The following is a 19,646-nucleotide window of genomic DNA, read 5'->3' as shown; positions in this document are numbered from 1 at the left end:
GCTGATGAATTGCTGATGACATGTATGTATCATATGAATGAGGATAAATCTGTAATTGTGTTAAGAAGAATGAGAAAGTTCAGAGTGAGACAGCTCATCTGACTCGGGCTCCAGGTTTCTTTTGTTCTCACAAGCAGGAGTGATTATTCCTTCCTGCTTGTGGTCCACATGCTTTTCTGTTTCTTGTTGCCCAAAGTGATGATAACGTTCACAAAACTGACCTTCGTTTTTCTCTGTGCATGGCCTCCAAGAAGAAACAAAAATGAAAATTGTCATCATTTACTGTCCCTCATGTCGTTCCAAACCTGCACTTGTATGACTTTGTTTCTTCTGTGAAACATAAAAGAAGATATTTTGAGAAATGTCTCAGTGTTGTTTTTGTTCATACAATGAAAGTCAATGGCGTCCAGTGTTGTTTTTGACCCCATTGACTTTCATTGTATGAACAAAAACAACAATGAGACATTTCTCAAAATATCTTTAAACCTTGTTTGAAATGTTAATGATGACACGATTGTGATTTTTTGTGTAAACTATCTTTTTGCAGAATTTATTCTTTTGTGTCATTATCGGAACCTTGAAATGTAGCATTGAAGAACTGGGCTGGGATGTTCATGAAATTCCACCCATGCTCTTAGACTAAAAAAAGTAATGCACATTAGTTTATCTATTAATTACGTTACCTTTGTCTATGTGTGATTATCAAATTAAGCTAGGGTGTCTAGGAAAAGAGCCCTGATACTTCCAACGTCCAACAGCAAAGAACAGGTCAGTAGGGGTGGGACTGCACAGATTACTGCGACCCTGACTATATTTAGTGTCCGTCCCACACTGCCCCAGCCAAACAGCTGGCATTTCCATATCAGCAGGGCGTTGAATGGTCGCCTTGCACTGTTAGCAGGGCACCAATGTGTCTGACTACTTAGGCAAGACCCAGGTTTCTACCTGGGTTCAAGCAGTGGTGATCAGCAGCAAGATGGAGGCTGAAGAAATGGTGATCTGTCTACCGGGACGTTCCAGCGCGCCTGGCGGAATCGGAGAGACAACGGTGCTCAGGCACAAAGAGGTTCACCACTTTTTTTTCCTACCTTTCAGGGAACAGCCCATCTACAGCACCCGGGCACACGTCTTCCAGATAGACCCCAGCACTAAGAAGAACTGGATGCCCACCAGCAAACATGCGGTCACTGTATCTTACTTCTATGACAGTACCAGGAACGTGTACAGGATCATCAGCTTGGATGGATCAAAGGTAACGTGGTGTCTTTTTTTTCATGTTCGTTGGTATACTGTAGGGAAAGCATCCATTGTGAATGTAGGGAAATAGGTCCTATAATATTATGTTCTTCTCAGTATGGTAGAGATTAAAGGATTGTCTTTGGTTCAGGAAAAGCATCTGATAATGCTTTCCAAATCTTTGATGCATTCAGTTGAATTAGCAGCAGATTTGAGTGGGCAGAGGACCGACCTGCGTGAGATTCCTATCAAACATATTCTCTGGGATAGAAGTGGATTATTTCGCTCTCCCTGTGGCGAGCAGCATGCACTTGAATTGGTCACTGCTGTGCAACCTTACACAGTGGATGTAATGGCCCAATATTTCAGGAAACATCAATAGACAGTGGTAGTGACTCTACATCCGCTAGAGTTAGTCCATCCATCTTACCGTTGGCTATTACTTTAAGGCTTTTATAGTTTCACCCATTTATTTTAATGCAGATGGTGTATTTGTCCACAATACTTTTTTGTATCAGACCACTCCAGACCATGTGTCTCCACCATCCTCCTGAAATCTCACTGTAGAAAGCAGTCATGTGGTTTTGTATGTCAAATCACAAAGCCTTGGACCTAATTAGCCTATAAATCAAAAGTATAGCATCTGCAGGAGAGGACACACTGTTTTCAAAAACATTATATGACGATTGTATGGAGTGTTTCATGTGCAGTCATAACCCTATCCTTACGGTTCCTCAACTTTAGCAGAGGAGGATTTTAAAATAGCTCCCGCAGTATGTCTGAATGTGCTTGTGAGTTGGGATGCTCAGCCCTCCCCTTAGCTTTTGGTTTCAGAGACAGAAATAACATGTGAGCCAATGCACTTTGCACTGTGACTGTTGACACCTACACAAGCGCACACTGTTTGTTCAGCAGTTAATCCTGTTTGATCCATGTCGAGTTTTGTGTAGACCTTAAACATACCATAGGGTCAACAACAATTTTTTGTGGAGATCTATTAATTTATTCAAAAATATGAATTATATATTAAATGTCTTTAGTACAATGAGTTGAATACACCTCTTCTATGACGATCATAATTCTTATGTTTTGGGGCACAGAAAGTAAAAAAAAATAATGTCTCAATAAAATAATGAAATTGAGAGGACCCCTGTAAACCATATTATGACTGTGTCAAGGTAAGTTAGTCCTAGAATTTCAACTTTTATGACAATCGAGTTGTGAAATGTCATGTGGTGGTACTTCCAAAAATGTAACGATATTTACGAATTAATAATTTGTAGTCAGTAATTAATTTACTTTATTTAAATAAATTAATGGTAACACTTTACAATGAGGTTTCATTAGTTAACTACATTAGTTAACATGAACTGAAAATGAAAATACATTATTAAAATCAAAAGTTTTATTTGTTAACATTAGTTAATGCACTGTGAAGTCACATGAACAAACAATGAATGGCTGTATTTTTACTGACTAACGTTGACAAAGATGAACAAAACATCAATAACTGTAAATTACTAAAACTATTAATTACTAAAAATACTTTTTACCTTTTTACTTTTTAAAACTATTTGAAAATTATTATTAAGATGTCTGCTCACATATTTTCAAGGTGTAAGGAAAATGTGTTACTGCTTTTTACTTGATGGTTATACCACATGACGTTTTTTATTATTTTTATAAGTTTATTTGCCATTTGCGATCTCAGAAACCTTTTAAATTTACAACTAATAGTCTTGATTTAGGTAACTATCAACACTAGCAAAAACAAGTACCATGGTAATTCCAGGATATTGTTTTAATTACTTTGGAGTATCGTCTAAATACCAAGGTACATAAAAATGCGTACCTTTTAGTACCTGATATAATCTCTGTCCCATGGGAACGCCGCCATGCCTTTTTGTTAAGAAATTAGGTGGCGGTATTACAAAATACAGAGATCCACAGTTGCATTATTATGTCTTTAAATGTTACTGTACCTCATGAGACTGGGACAGGGAATGGGGTCAACACAGCAGCTGTAATTAGAGTCTGATCTTAAGTCCAGTCTGAGCCCCTCAGGGAATTTAAGTCATGCTCACAGTGGCTAAAGGTATTAGCAGGATGCTACATTGATTGAAGAGCACATGTTAAGCCTGACATAATATTTAAGTTCTGACCATGCCTGTGTTTTCGCCCTCTACCCCTGCAATTTATTCTGCCCTTTCTTCAACTGATTGCAGTCCTGTCGCTCTGAATGACAGAGACTTGTCACTTAAGCCTGATCTTTATCTGAACCACCGTTGACGAATAATAGACAATAGCAGAGCGAGCAGGAAGGTCTCTATTCACTGAGTGCTATTCACATTATCTTGGATATAACTTCAATTGACGGTATCTGATCAAATGCAGTTCCTTTTAGTTTGGACTCTTCTTTGCGCCCTTTTCTCCTTACATTTTTGCCAATTTATTAAAGTCACCAACCATGGCGTGATGGTGGGACAACCTGTCACTCGCATGAGATCACAGCAATAGCAAACAATAACGATCCATCAATTCCAGATTGTCTAAATTCGGTCCCGCTCGCAGCCATTTTCAAAATAGTAAAGCTTTTCCAGTTACATGCGATGTTTTTTTTTCTTGTTTTTTTTCAGTAGTAGTGTAGTATGATTTATTTCATACTACATCGCTGTTTTCAAATCCATCAGGTCCATTTTTTCATATAAATGAACAGGTTAAAAAATGATTGACTGATCAATACAATCAGGTCCCTGTGCAACATTATTGCTTCATCATGGCAGCATATGTGTGACTCTTTAGCAGCCTAAATTTATTTATGTAAATTAGTGTGTAGACGTGGGAGGTATATATTTAAAATTACATTTAAATTTAGTATGAAATTTAGGCTTGGTTTCACAGACAGGGCCTAGATTAAGCCATGACTAGGCTTAGTTAAATTAGGACATTTAAGTTGCTTTTAAACATGCCTTAAAAAAACAAAAAAATAAAATATGGCACTGACTTATTTTAGGAAATGTCAGAGCAAGTTGCTTTCAGTTAAAACAGCTCATACATGCATTTTAGTCTGGGACTAGTTTAAGCCTTGTGAAACCGGCATTAGTCTACTTTTTGAATGTGGCGTAAAGTGTAACAACAGCTTAACTAAAAATATTAGTTTTTGGTTTTTTTAATGTTTATATAGGGCTTTTCACACTTGAAATAGTTAACCCTGGGTCATTCTAAACCCCTGGTAAATGGATTCCTGGGTTATCTTGCTTCACGTTTCACATTACATCTCATTGCTTTTACTCAATTTAACCGTGGTTAACAATTAATCCTTGCTATTCTTAAGCTGACATTTCCCACTGTATATTCTTAAACCCTGGGTTCGCATTTTTTATTTGAACATTTGTGGTGCGCCAGTGTCATTATTTTGGATGAACGCAGAACGCAACCTGTTTACATAAAGATCTAGCATTTATGTAAACAGATGTCGACTATATAATTCCTCAAATGCTGAAACATAACCTGTTTATACAACACGTGTTGTTCAAAGCACGTGAATATGAGGCACATGATTGGTTGGTTTGGAATAACTATATAACCCGGGGTTAAGCTCAGTGTGAAAAGCACTTATAAGCATCTCGTTGCTTGGGATGTGACATTAAATGATTAGAAAAGAGCTAATGCCATGTGCCGGAAACAAAATTGCGTTGCTAACAGCTAGGCTATTATTGCGAGTGACATCCTGCTCTCTTTTAACCCCTGACAGATTGCAAAAGTGGCATGAAACGGACAGCTTCTTCCAACAACAGCGTTAGCCTCAGCGCTATTCTTCGCTGCTGTCCACCCACTGCACAGCTTTTAGCTGTTCACATGCAATTACAATCCTGAAGTGAGTGATTATACAGCAGGCTGCGTGGACTCTTGATTAGGGCTCTCATCGAGCCAGTCCGTCTGCATCTGAAAATAAAGGCAAATACCAGCTCCAGTGTACTTAGCGTTCTGCTAGCTGAGCAGCTCGTACACAAGAGCTCAAACTGTGAAGTTTCTGAGCTGGTCTTCCACACATACACTTGCTCATCACTTCATTAGGTTCAACCCACTTAATGTGTACATTAGGCGTAGCGCAAACATCAGTCACACTGATGCAGATTAGAAAACACTAGCATGGATTTGTTAGAAAACCTTCAGTCTAGTTGCTAAAAATCTGAATTATTTGAATATTTTATTTTGACATTTTCTGAAGAAAAGAATGAGCTGCTTACCCATGCAAAACTTCCTGCTATAGGGTGGTGTGTTTGGTCGCTTCCCATTGTGTTGTTCTGAAAGTTTGTTGTTTAAACTTAAACTCTATTTGCTACAGAAAGCGTTGTTGATTTTATTTTTTCTTTACGTAGGCTGTGCTAAAAGCTCAGTTTCACCACTTATTAGAGGTGTCAGTTAACACTTTACAACAAGGCCTCATTTGTTAATTAATGTATTAACTAACATGAACTAACCATGAGAAATACATTTGTTACAGTATTTATTAATCTATGTTAATAAAAAATACAGTCGTTCATTGTTAGTTCAAGTTAGTTCATAGTCCATTAACTTATGTTAACAAATACAACTTTTGATTTTAATAATTTTAATGTTGAAATTAATAGTAACTATGATTAATAAATGCTGTATAAGTATTGTTCGTTCTTAGTTGATGCTAACTAAAGTAATTAACTAATGCTAATTAATGAAACCTTATTGTAAAGTGTTACCAAGGTGTCTGCATAGAGCGCAATTTCAATATATTACTGTTCAAAAGTTTGGGGTTGGGAAGATTTTCTTAATGTTATTGAAAGAAGTCTCTTATGCTCATGACTGCATTTATACGGTATTCAATAATACCATAAGTACCGTGATACTGTGAAATATTATTACAATTTATAATAACAGTTTTCTATTTGAATATATTTTAAAATGTTTTTTTTCTCTAATAGCAATTACTAAAGCCTTCAGTGTCACATGATCCTTCAGAAATCATACTAATATGTTGATTTGCTGCTCAAGAATCATTTCACCACCCAGACTTTTTTTCTCCCCAAATTGTGATAATTTAAATCTAGTACTAATTGTCATCTCTAAATGTTACATGGAGAAATTGAGCCATTTTGAAAATCTTTTTTGACCACAGTTTTATAGTTAATAAACATTTGAGTATTTGGCTGAAAGGATGCTTGTTTCAGACTACTGACAACTAAAATTAACTATGGGCATGTGGACTATCTCTTTTCAGCTCTATTCCTGTGATTCCTATTACTATGGTAACAGTAACTTCATGATAGCTGGATCTCTCTTCAGGATTATGTGTAACAATTCACCAGATATTCATTGCTTAAAATTGATTTCTGGTTTCCACAAAGGCAGATGTACTGTATATGCAATTGAAAATGAATAGTATTTTTACTTTCAGAACCCTACTGTTGTGCTCTGTAGGACAACCTTAAATATCCGTGGAAATGCTGAATACGGGAAGTATAGAATAGAGGGAACAGCATTCATCCTTCCAATGATTGTATAACATGTGTGTAACACACACATACACACACACACACAGGAAGCTGACAGTGGTAGCCCACTGTCGATTTTCTCGCTTGAAATTACACGTTTGTATGTGGCCAATTGGCCTTGTTCTGGAAGTGTGTGGGAGTATGAGAGCGCTCGAGGCCTTTTATCCACACAGCCTTCGTGGATTGCTATGCTTTGTGCATCCATCCATTTCATGTTTTACATTCCCCATCTTGAAGAACTGTAGTGCAAAAAATAGATGAAAATATGAGGTTTATGCTTAAAACAAGTAAACAAAAAATCTACCATTGAAACTTCATGATATGAAATCTATAGGTAAATACATTTTTTGTAGAAAATAGAAATCTGGTACTTATTAAGAATGCGATTTCTGTGAAGATGATACAGGATTTTGATGACTTTCTAAATCTCTGGATGCTCAAATAATGATTGTGAGATCCACAGAATATGTGCAACATTCACAGTGCATCTCTCTCTCTCCTTCTCCTCCTCCTTCTCGCTCTTTCCTCCCTCCTTATTTGCTCTCGGTTTCACACCCACACAAACACATTCACTGGCAGTGACTGTCGTCATTTCATCAATAACATTTCACAGGCTTATAACGTAGGAAACATCCTGAGATGTACTGAAGGCAAGTGTTTGTGAGCATCCATTTCTGACCATCTCATTTAGACATTTTTGAAACATTTTTAACCCTTAAACAGGCAAGAGTGGAAGATGCTAAGCAAAAAATAATGTCATGTCATTTTATTATCATCTGGACTTAAATTAAACATATCCAAAAGAATTTTTTTTAAATTTGATATATTTTGGATTTTATGAGTTTATGAGTTGTGCCTCCTGAGACACGTTGCCTGATTAGGGTATAAAAAAAGGACCAATGTTAACTGTTACTGCCACTGCATGTTTAAAACAACTATATCAATCAATCAATCAATCAATCTAATCAAACTATATCCCATACTTCACCTGATCTAATTTTGAGAAATGATATATCATTCGAAAGCTTACGAACTCAAGATTCAGCCTGTGGGACCCGTTTTGAAATTGGACGTTGCGTCACCATAGAAACGGTACTCTAAACTCTTTTATCGGGCTCCTCCCCTTTTGGGCATTGTCATGTTTCATAATTTGAGATCAAAACATTTTCTAATGTTGACAAAACACACATTGTCAGAAAGGTCTGAGTCATAAGGTTCCATACTTTGTGAAAGAATGGATATTTGTACAGAAATGTATTCATTTGTTATGGCAGAATGCATACAATTAAATTCAATGGAATGTAAGTCACCCGGTGGCTATTTTTAGTATTATGCCTAAACAAAATCTCATGGGAACTTCAATTTTTGTGATATCAACTTCAAATTTGGAACACAACTTGGTTAGATATATGGCTTTGGTTTTATAGTAATTTTATAGTAAAATTTTTTTAGTAAAATACATATTTTAGTATAAGTTTAAACTTCCATAACTTTTTCATACTTTCATTGTTTGAAGTGCTTTCACTTCAACAATAATCTGCTGACTGTTTTCTTTAAAACAAGACCAAACTTAGGTCTATATTCCAAAGCATTCATGAATTACAATCATTTGAGTTTGAATAGTGCATTTTAAATAGAGCTAAATCCCTTTTTTATACCCTAAACAGGCAACGTGTCTCAGGAGTTACATACATTTCAAAACGTGCTAAATAACAACATGAACAACATATTACTTAATTTTTTCCTTCAGCACCTTAAGACAATGTTCACAATTGATGTTAGCAGTATTCTTTTTTTTTCAGTATAAAAGTAAGTTTAATATATATTTACTTATCTCAAAACCTGAATGTTCTGCACCACTGGCAGCCATGTTGGATTTAGGTCAGGCTGACTAATTGATCACAAAAAATTTGAAGCAAATTATGTGACCAGCATGTACTCAAGACAGACCAGGCTGTCATAAGTGATAAAATGATTTGATGAAAAAATCGTTCTTATGCCCCAAAAAAGACAATAAAAACGATGTATCTCGAGTCACGTTGCCTGTTTTAGGGTTAAGATCATTTTTAAGACCCCTCATTCAACAGCATATGAGCTGTTTACTTACTCCATAACTGATCACTGATAAACTTTAAACTCCATACTTGTGCCTTGGCATTAAATCCACATGACATATTTGGACAAATATTTCTGCACCCGTCGTTTACCTGCCATTCCCTTGTATATTATATTATTATATTATATACAACGGTTCATTCTTGTTCTGATTGGCTGAGAGCCTTTTCCAGCCATGCGTTATTCTACTAGTATCACTACGGGAACCGTGTCAATGTTTGTATCACTCCACTTGCAGCATTTCTCACAGAGAATGTCATGGCGGACGGACAAACCACCATAACTTTGCAAATACTTCTGTTGTTGTGTCACGTAATGTAGTTAAAGGCGAGAATATAGTTATTTAGACCTCAAATATGCGACTTATAAATAAACATAGCGCATATTTGACAATTTGTTTAGAAGTTTTCGGAAATGCGAGCTCCAGTCGTTAGCGGCCATTTAGCATTCATGTAGCCTAACGTTACTCGTGCGAACAGCTTTGGGTCCTATCATACACCCGGCGCCAGGCGCGACGCAAGTGTTTTTTGCTAGTTTCAGTCCGACACAGTTATCATTTTCACATCCTGCGCCACGTTGTTTAAATAGCAAAAGCATTTGCGCCCATTTGTTCGCCCATGGGCGTGCTGGTCTGAAAACAAGGTGTGTTCAGGCGCATTGTTGGCGTGTTGCTATTTTGAGGCAACTGAAATAGACTGGGTTGACCCGCCTATAGGCGCATAATATTACTAACACGTAATATGCACCTATAGGCGTGCACTTTGTCCCGTAGATGGTCGGTCTGCTCACGCGCAGATCCGTTTCCTCGCTGGAGAAGCGCTCGGTTTTTCCGTTTGCAAATTTCGCCATGTAAATAGCGAATCCGCCATGGCGCGAGCGCAACTGGCTTTTAAATTGAATGGGAGATGATACTCTGATTGGTTTATTGCACATTACGCCCAAAACACACCCATTGCTCATTAAGAGAATATGGACAACCCTTTTAGACTAAGCAGCATCCCGCTTAGAACGTTAAAATAGGGCCCTTTATCTCGGCCAGTCCAATTTGCTGCTGGCTCTTATGTACTGTAGGTAGCGGTTAAACATGAAGTATAATTCATTTTGGGTATATCTAATGGTCAATTTTTGGTCTTATTAATCTACTTGTTCCAGAGCTAATCTACTTGGCTAAGGACAAAGTTACGTTCCACAACTTTGTTGTTATATTATTAATTTTTTTTCCTCAGTCGACATTCAAACTGATTTTATGATTATGAATTTTATGATTTAACCTGAAGAATATCAGCTAGATGCAGGTAATGCATTCGCTTAGTCGTAATATCACTCTCAGTCATAATACTCTCCTCTACATAATAAAATCAGCTTCAATGAAGCGACTCAACATTCCTAAAGTGATGTTTTAGAATTAGTAACGGAGGCTTGGGCTCAACTGTCAACTTGAGATTTGGATCCATGGCAGAAGGAAGTACTTCTGCACAAAAGAGGGTTTTTAAAGACACTCTGTTGTTGTTGTTTCTTATTTATTTAAACGCTTGCGCCATCAAACTGTTGTATAAACGCAATATCAAACTCATAGCCGTGGCCGAATCACAGCCATGCTGAGAGCGATATCACATGGCAATTTACACATCTTTTTTTTTTGTTGTAACAAAATTTTCCATAAAGTCTGTGCAAAAAAAAAAAAATGAAATTCTTTCTTTAGAAAGATGTCAATTTTGATTTTAGTTATTTTAGTATTGTTTATATACTATTATTGTATTTATTAATTTTGAAGTAGTTTTTTTTTTCATTTTAATTAAAATTTTATGTACTTTTGTCATCTCTATTAATTTTAGTTTTTTTAAGATTTCTATTTAGCTTTCATTCATTTTTATTGAAATTTTAGTCATTTTAGTACTCCGACTTAAACTTGAATCGTTTTTTTAAGTTCAAGTTTTTCATATAATAGTTATTATTTATTTATATATTTAGTTTATATATTACTTCAGCTTTATTTCAATGAACAAAAATGTAGTTTTAGTTTTAGTTAACAGTAATAACAACTATAGAAATATCAAAGGCCATATTTGAACTTACTAACTCCAAGGCCACATCTCCGACAACAGATATGTACGATCATGATGATACACAAATGGATCACACTCTTTCACACACAATTTTATGCTGGGTGTTAACCCAATATTTCAATCAGCCCATGTTATGGATCCTATTTCTGCCTATTTTTTGCTCTCTCAAAGGGCCTTCATCTTAAACGCTTCAAGGCCGGATTGAAAACACGCACTTGTGTTTTCACATTTTTTTCTGAGGAGTTGTTTTCTTTTTCATCTCACAGGCAATAATAAACAGCACTATCACTCCGAACATGACCTTCACAAAGACGTCTCAGAAGTTTGGGCAGTGGGCAGACAGCCGTGCCAACACAGTGTATGGGCTGGGTTTCTCCTCTGAGCATCATCTGGCCAAGGTGGGTGAAATTCGTTCTCTCTCATATCTCTCATTTTCTTCTCTGTGTCTCTGGAGGTCTTGCTCTCCCTTTCTTTCGTTCTCTTCCACCCCCTGTGTTTCTGTGCTGGGGAACACCTACACACTGTGCCCTAATGAGGAGCTGTACAGTCATCTGTGCGTGGGAGGCTTCTTCTGTGCAGTGCTTTCCTCTCTTTCGCTCCCTCTATCTCTCGCTCCTCTGCATTATGATGATGCACTGTCAGGAGCTCACCACCTCATCTAGTCTTCCTCTTCTCTCCTTCTTTTTCATTCCCTCTCACTCTCCTCTTTCCTTTGCTTTTACATATGCTGTAGTATTTACTTCATAAAAAGTGAATTATATAGCAGTATTTTCACTATTATTTATTTGGCATTTTGAAAATGTTGTGTTCATTTACTCACTCTCATGTAGTTCCTGATCTTTCTCACTTTATTCTGTGGAACACACACACACACACACACAAACACACACACACACACACACACACACACACACACACACACACACACACACACACACACACACACACACACACACACACACACACACACACACACACACACACACACACACACACACACACACACACATACACACGCACAAATGGACCATAACAGTATATAACGTTATATATATTTACAGTAGGATATTTACAAAATATCTTTATGGAACATTCACTTAATATCCTGATGATTTTTGGCATAAAAGAAAAATCGATAATTTTGAGCCATACAGTGTATTGTTGGCTATAGACACAAATACCGTGCTACTTGTGACTGGTTTTGTGATCCAGGATCACATATATAAATAAAAATGACTTCTATTATAATTATATGTAACTTAAGTCAGGTTGATTCGGTCGTATTAAATAATATTTTGTGTAATACAATAATATAATACAATAATGATTTTTTACACAATTTAATTCCCATTATGTTCCACAGAATAAAGTCACAGAGTTTTGATATGACATGAAGGTGAGTAAATTATTAAAAGATTATTGGTAACACCTTACAATAAGGTTCCATTTTTTTAACATTAGCATCATGGTCTTATTGGACTAACAATGAAAAATACTTTTAAGTATTTATTTTAAAAGTATTATTAATCTTTCTTAAAGTTAATTTCAACATTTACCAATACATTATTAAAACCAACTTTGTATCTGTTAATATTATTTGATGGACTTGAGCTAACATGAACTAACAATGAAGAGTTGTATTTGTATTAACCAACATTAACAAAAAATAATAAATACTCTAACAAATGAATTGCTCATTGTTAGTTAATGTTAAACGTAAAAATAAAAATTAACCAGTGTTGAGGGTAACTCATTACAAGTAATGTGCATTACGTAACCGGATTACTTTTTTCAAGTAGCTAAAGTAACGCATTACTTTTATATTAACAACAAAATATTTGACTTACTTTTTCAAATAAGTAACAGAAGTTACTTTATTTCCCCATGTATTGACCGTCACATTTTGGTCTCCATGTTGAGAGAAATCGGGTGCAGAGGCATTGTGTGCGCTGTGTAAACATGATTATTGTAGTTCTAGACACTGGGCCCTATCTTGTACCCAGCGCGATGCATGTATCATTCCTATTTTGCACCCGACGCACAGCGGACTTTTCCCTCCACAGACGCACGTCTGTAAATTTGGGAATGAACTTGCGCTCCCGGGGGAGGTTCAGCGAAAAGAGGCGTGTTCCGGCACAAACGTTTCCTGGTGCTATTTTGCAGTTTAAGAAAACAATTCCGCCACTGACCAGGAAAAGCCTAGTCTAAAGTCAGTGGCGCGTTATTCTGATGCTATTTTAAGGGTGTATGCTTGTTCATAATGTAGCGTGTGCACAACGCGCATACACTATGCTTCTCTCATTTATACACATGCAGCAGTTCCCATTTTTGCAAACCATACATAATTACAAGGAAAAATATTACCACACGAGGGAAATCATTGTGGTGTCGATGAAGACGTGAAAACATAGGCATACATCTAGCTTACACATTTACCCAAATTATTATACTTCTGTTTAACCGAAGCTAATTTGGGTGGGTTTCTCCCATCCCCATACAATATCACTTCTTTGTATTTTACGGCCCAGACGAGAACGTCGGTTTCCTCGGCTGTGAACCGCTCCTGGCAAATCCGCCATTATAATAGCAATCCACCATGGAACAAGCGCGCCTGCTTTTAAAGGGAATGTGAGATGACGCTCTGATTGGTTTATTTCACGTTACGCCCAAACCACACCTATGAGTAATGTAGTTACTTCAGACCAAACCATTTTAGATTTGCGACGAGCGCAAGAGTAATTTATCCCGCCGGTATAATAGCAACAGCGCCCGAGAATAGCCAACAAAGTTACTTGCGTTTTGCGTTTGATACTTGCATTTCAGATCTTTAAAATAGGGCCCTAAATGTGAACACGCATTTACTCATCTCACTTGCACAAAAACAGATAAAGTATTCCTTAAAAGGAATAAAAACAGTGAATTGCAATCTTAGAATTTAAAGCAATCCTGCAGTATTTAAATATGCCAGGAGCTATTTTATTCCATAAACTAATTTGTTAAATGAATAAGGTCCCAAGAATATGCTTATTTTTGTTTGTTTTCCAGAAAGACTTCAGATAATAGGTGGATTAATGTAAAGTGGGATCAAAGTGGTATAGACGGGCAAGCCATGTAACGCCAGAATAAAAGCTAATAATGGCTGAACAGAAACAAAAGAATAATGATAAAAATGATAATAATAATGAAGATTAGTCTCATTCACGGCAGAGGTGTGAAAGGTTTGTCGAGTGAGAACAATAGAATCATGAATGGGACAGTTCTCCCCGCCATTCATTTAAACAATAGACTGCAAATGGATAATAGAATTGCAGCAATGTTTAAGATTCAGGGAAGAAGAAGGCGGGAACCGGCGAACATTTAACAATTTTAATAATGAAATAAAACAAATACAAAAACAAAAGTATCCGCCGGCAGCCCCTCGTGGACAAAACAGAAACAAAACACAACATCAAATCAGGCCTGTTCCTCTCTCGATCTTCAGCGTCGTCGCTCCTCCTTTTATGCTTCCGCTCCTCTGTGAGAGATGCGTGACCGGTGCGTCTCACAGGTGTCATTCATTATCACTCTCGCCACCGGCCTCAAGCGGTTCTCTCACGTCCCTCTGCCTCGTCCTGCTCGCCACAAAAATATTTTATTAGAATCTTATGGCCTTCTTTAAAAACTCACATGGTCTTATAAAATGTTTCCTAAAATTAATAGTTTTAGAGATAACATTCTCAGATTTGAAATGAAGCCTGAGCAGACTTGACTTGTGGGTTCAATTTCAGCATCATTGTGTTTCTACAACACAGACATATATTTTTATACTTTTTATATAATATTTTTGTTTTTATGTTTGAGCTTACAGTATATTTCTCCATATTAATAACTGTCTGTAAACTGTAAACTCTCAAGTGCTGGCTTTCTAAATATATGTTATGCGTCTATTCAGAATGAGTTATGAGCAGCAACCTTTTTATGTTGTGTATGTCATTAATGTCACTTGCCAAAATGTGGGGTGTGGGGTAAGAGGTTAAACATAATTTTTGTGTTTAATTTTTGTTGTTTTTTTTATTGCTGAAGTAAGAATGTTGAACTTTCTTCTTCTGCGTCCCATTTTTCTGCAAATCAGAATAGCTGCAATGCTGAAAGGTTTATTTGAGCTGCACCCTCAGGTGTGAACCTGCATTTCCTTCAGCTTGAGGCTTATTCATTTCCCTTCTGGTGTGAAAGTCCTTTACATTTGCCAAAAATATAACTATTTTGTTATTACAAAAATTAACAAGCAAGCCCAGCCCAGGTGAAAAAATATAACACAAAAGTATTGTAACATTACTTTCCATAAAAAGTAAATAAGTAACAGAATTAGTTAATTTTGAGGGACACAATATTGTAAAACATTACTTTTAACTTTTCCCAACATTGGCGTTAACTAATGGAACCTTATTGTAAAGTGTAACCATATATATTTTTATCTCTGGATGAACTCTCTTTAATTACAAATGCATCAAACTTTAAGATACTACAAATGTTCTGTCTCAGGTATATTCACTCTAAATCTGATGTTTAAACGTTTTTAATGGAACACCATAGCCCCTAACCTAAAAGTGGTCATAAATCGGCCTGCTGGATATTCAGAGGAAAATGCTTCAGTCCTTCCAGAGCCCAGGAAGCTTTAATGGGAGCAGTCTATATTGGGAACTGTGACCATTGCTCCTTTTTTTCTTTTTTTTTCTAGAAGAGATTCCACATATCCACTCTAAAATAGTTCATCCATTTAAACACATAAACATGATCTTCTTATTTCTGTCTCTGTAATCAACATTAAAAGAACAGCATTGATAGTCACCAGCATAAATAAAAATGGCATTTTGTATGCAGGTCTCCACCTTGGTGTACTGGTGTCCCTATCAGTATTTTTTTTAGCTAGCTTTACCAGGAATACTTTTTTTGGTCGAACCATTTACCCAGAAAGATCATGCTGGTTGATATGCTTCATCAGCTGGACCAGCACCAAACTACCAACCCAGCAAACAGGGAACGTTCTCAAAACTTTAGCTAACTTTGTGGCAACTGGTAAGGTTCTCTCAAAGTTATGAACAAACGTTCTTCCTTTAACGATCTTCATCTTTAATAATGTTCTCAAAAAGTATTTATGCTTTTACCTGAAACGTTTAGTTAGTTTAGTTTAGTTTAGTTTAATTTAGTTTAAATGTTAGGCTAATACTTATTTCAGAATATTCAGAGAACATTCAAATGTAACGCTCCCATAATGTTTGCAAAATAATAAAATGAAATGTTCCCTTAATGTTCGCATAAGCAAGAAAAAAGGGTTTATGAAGCATTTAAAAATCGGATGTTTTGAACATTCAGAGAATATTCATAATTAACATTTGTGACTTATGGGAATGTTAGCAAACTGAATGTGAATCCCATGGTTTAAAGGCTTGAACCTGTTTTCTCTTATCAGTTTGCAGAAAAATTTTCAGAGTACAAGGAAGCAGCTAGGATGGCCAAGGAGAAGTCTCTAGAAAAGATGGAGCTGGCAAGTTCGCCCTCTCAGGTATGTCCCGTAATGTCTGGACTCTGAACTGTTTTAGTGTATAGTGTTTGCATGGAATGAAGTTAGCTTGGAAAACTTGTTATTCAAAATAGGAGAATATACATTAAAATCTAAATCCGTAATAGTTTTTTTGCAATCAGTATATTTTCCATTTATGATTTATTCTTATCAGTACAGTCTAACCAGTGCAGAACAATGATGTTCATAAAGACTGGTCACAGCATTTCAGTCTCCAAGGGAAATCTATTGTCTCTAAAAATATAGTTTTCCTAAATCCCCTGTTCTTATTAGCAGCTTAACAATTATATAAGTAAAAGAAGATAATGTATTGACTATGTGAGGGTGCAACAAATTAATAACCCACGATTAATCGTTTTTTTCACAGGAATCGCCTGCCGACATTCATTCCCCCCTGACTCCACCCGTCACTGCGGACCTCTGTCGAATCAACGGCACTGGTGATGACGTCACTCTGTCTGACGTGTCACCGAATTCTATGCTCCAATCAGACCTTTCCCCGACCACGCCGACCCTTGCACACAGGTAACTGGGGCTTAATATAAAATCTTTTCAGAATCCTGGTGCAACAAGTGGTATCACGTTATCTCGATAGTCATTCTACTAACTATAAGTAACTTTGCAACTACATGTCAACTAACTCTCATTAGAGTATTAGCAGACTGTCTGCTTAATATCTGATGACACTTTATTTTGATGGTCCCCCATCAGCCATTCTACTGACTATAGCTTTGCATGCATGTCAACTTATTCTTTTTTCGTTATTCGCTTAGGGGTAAAATGAAGTTTGTGACTGTAGTGGTTTACTGTAAGCGAACATCCGATGCCGCCCACACTGCTGAAAGCAGCGTTTTGATGAAATGTTAATGTGTGCTGCTCGCTTTACTCTCAATACTAAAATATACACAACAACAAAAATGACAGTGGTAAGAAAACAGCAATTAAGAAAGCATCTGATCATATGTTTGCATGACTTGTGCACTTTACACAATAGATCTATAATAGTATTAAATATGAAAAAACAGTTACAGTCTCGCTTTTCGATTTGAATTACAACTTCGTCCGACAGTGACGGACGGAACAGAAGAAATTAACCCAAATAAGATTTCCATGTCAAACAAGGCGGAGCCTCAGAGCCACACCTACCTATTATGTAATTGCCACGGACTAATGGTAGTTCGAAGGTGTTTACCAGCCGGAGCAAACTTTTCCATTTTGGCAAACCTTTTTAAACTCATTTTCTACTATAAAGCAGCTTTCCAATATGTTAATGTTTTTACTTACGGCTGTCCGACAGTGACGGACAGAACAGAAGAAATTAACCCAAATAAGATTTCCATGTCAAACAAGGCGGAGCCTCAGAGCCACACCTACCTATTACATAATCGCCATGGACCAATGCTAGTTCGAAGGTGTTTACCAGCCGGAGCAAACTTTTCCACTTTGGCAAGTTGTATCGAACTCTTGATACGAACTTCAAATGAACTTAGTTTTGGCCTCGTTTTGTTCGAAATGTCGTCACACCAGTTCATTCGATTTCAGTTGAAGTATATCGGGCCCTAAACCCTTACCTAACTGTCTACTAAAACTCTAATGAGAGTTAGTTGACCAGTATTGCAAATTAATGAAAGTTAGCTGACACACAGCAAAATCCCCAGAGTTAAATTAACTCTGCTCAGAGAACATTTGGTCCCTCTCTACAGAGAGTTAAAATAACTCTGAATCAGAGTTAAAGTTAATGAGCTACTTAATTGATTAATTAATTGATGATTGGGCATTAATGATGAACACCTGCTGTCAACAAGCATAATCACTGAAGGAAAGAGGAACAACAAGAACAGAAAAAAAGAGAAACACAAGAACTACAACTGACTTCTAGCCATAGCCTTAGATGAAATCAAATTAATACAAAATACATTAAATCTCTGAAGATCTCAGCAGAGGAGGATTAAACAACTCCACAAACAGCATTCATTTGTTGATTTTAGTTTTTTGTGTTTTATTTATTTAGACTAAATAATATTGAATTTAATATCAGCTGTTTATAGGTTATCAGTCATAACTAAACCAAACTAAATAATGTATTGGCTTATTAGCCAACGCATCACAAATTTATTTGTTGCCTAAAAGTTTTAAGTAAAAGTATTGTTAAAGTTAGCCATAACAGTCATTGCACTTTTCCTGAGCACTTTTCAGCAAATTATTTTCAGTATGAGCATTCAGACACTTGTTCATATGAGTATGTACTCAGCAGCTTTTTTAGTCTGAATGCAAAGGCAACATTTTGAGCCCATTTCACCAGGTCTCTAGATGCTTGAATTTTAATTGGTTGAGCAATCCAGTGTTTCAGGTTCAAAAATAGCATCCTACCATTTCTTACATAATCTCAGGTTAATGTTTAATTCTCACCTGCCACTTGAAAAATACTAACCGATTATTGGACGCAAATACACCGTTGGACCAAACCGCATTTGACACCCACACTGAAGTTCTCTTCCAGACAGCTATATGGTTTTATAATTGTCATGAATTTTAGAAGCATCAATAACTGTATTTTTTTCTCTAGAATAATATGTCCAAACGAGTCAGAATTATATAATACAGTGGTACGTTTTCAACCCAGAGCAAATGTGATTTATGAAGATGGAGGCGGCGTCATCCGTTGCAAAATGTGTCTGAAAACCCACTGTGAAATCAACACAACTTTTTTTTTGTTTACAATGTGACCTCAAATAGGATTGTGTTTTGTCCATGTGAATTCATATATTATTAACAAATTCATATGGTCTTTTTTGTCTTTTTTTTCAGACACGTGCTTAAAACTTGTCGGGTCTGCTCCTACTGATAGCATCATTTCACAGCTGTTTGACATGACTACAATGTTTTATAGTGAATGCACTTTTATGCAACAATGACTGTAGATGCAACTAATTCTCTCTGAAGTTCTGTTATTATTTTTAGACAGATATGCATATTTGGTCCCAACTTATATTACGTGTCTTTAACTAATATGTACTAACATTTAAATTAATAATTTGATACAATGCACTTATTGTGTTCATTATTGTTTTTACATTTTACTTGTATTTTAAAGAAATACCTGCATGTTATTACATCTATAATTACTCTGTTGACCCT

General features: G+C 36.4%; 1 protein-coding gene across 2 annotated transcripts in view; it reads left to right on the top strand.

Annotated features, from left to right (window-relative positions):
- homer1b (homer scaffold protein 1b) overlaps positions 1 to 19,646 on the top strand; it is a 33,311-nt gene that overhangs the window by 4,929 nt on the left and 8,736 nt on the right. The window contains exons 2-5 of one of the 2 annotated variants that reach the window (XM_077231684.1): positions 1,096 to 1,252; positions 11,215 to 11,346; positions 16,398 to 16,490; positions 16,876 to 17,033. In XM_077231684.1, the coding sequence (XP_077087799.1) occupies positions 1,096 to 1,252; positions 11,215 to 11,346; positions 16,398 to 16,490; positions 16,876 to 17,033 (540 nt within the window). Of the gene's footprint in view, positions 1 to 828; positions 1,253 to 11,214; positions 11,347 to 16,397; positions 16,491 to 16,875; positions 17,034 to 19,646 lie in introns of those variants that run through there. The other variant, XM_077231683.1, reaches the window with a different exon arrangement.

This window comes from Siphateles boraxobius, unplaced genomic scaffold (assembly GCF_051911475.1).
Source record: "Siphateles boraxobius isolate OS27281-9 unplaced genomic scaffold, OSU_SipBor_1 16, whole genome shotgun sequence".
Taxonomy (NCBI): Eukaryota; Metazoa; Chordata; class Actinopteri; order Cypriniformes; family Leuciscidae; genus Siphateles; species Siphateles boraxobius.
Note: the sequence above shows the minus strand (reverse complement) of the source record. Positions and strands in the feature narration are given on the sequence as shown.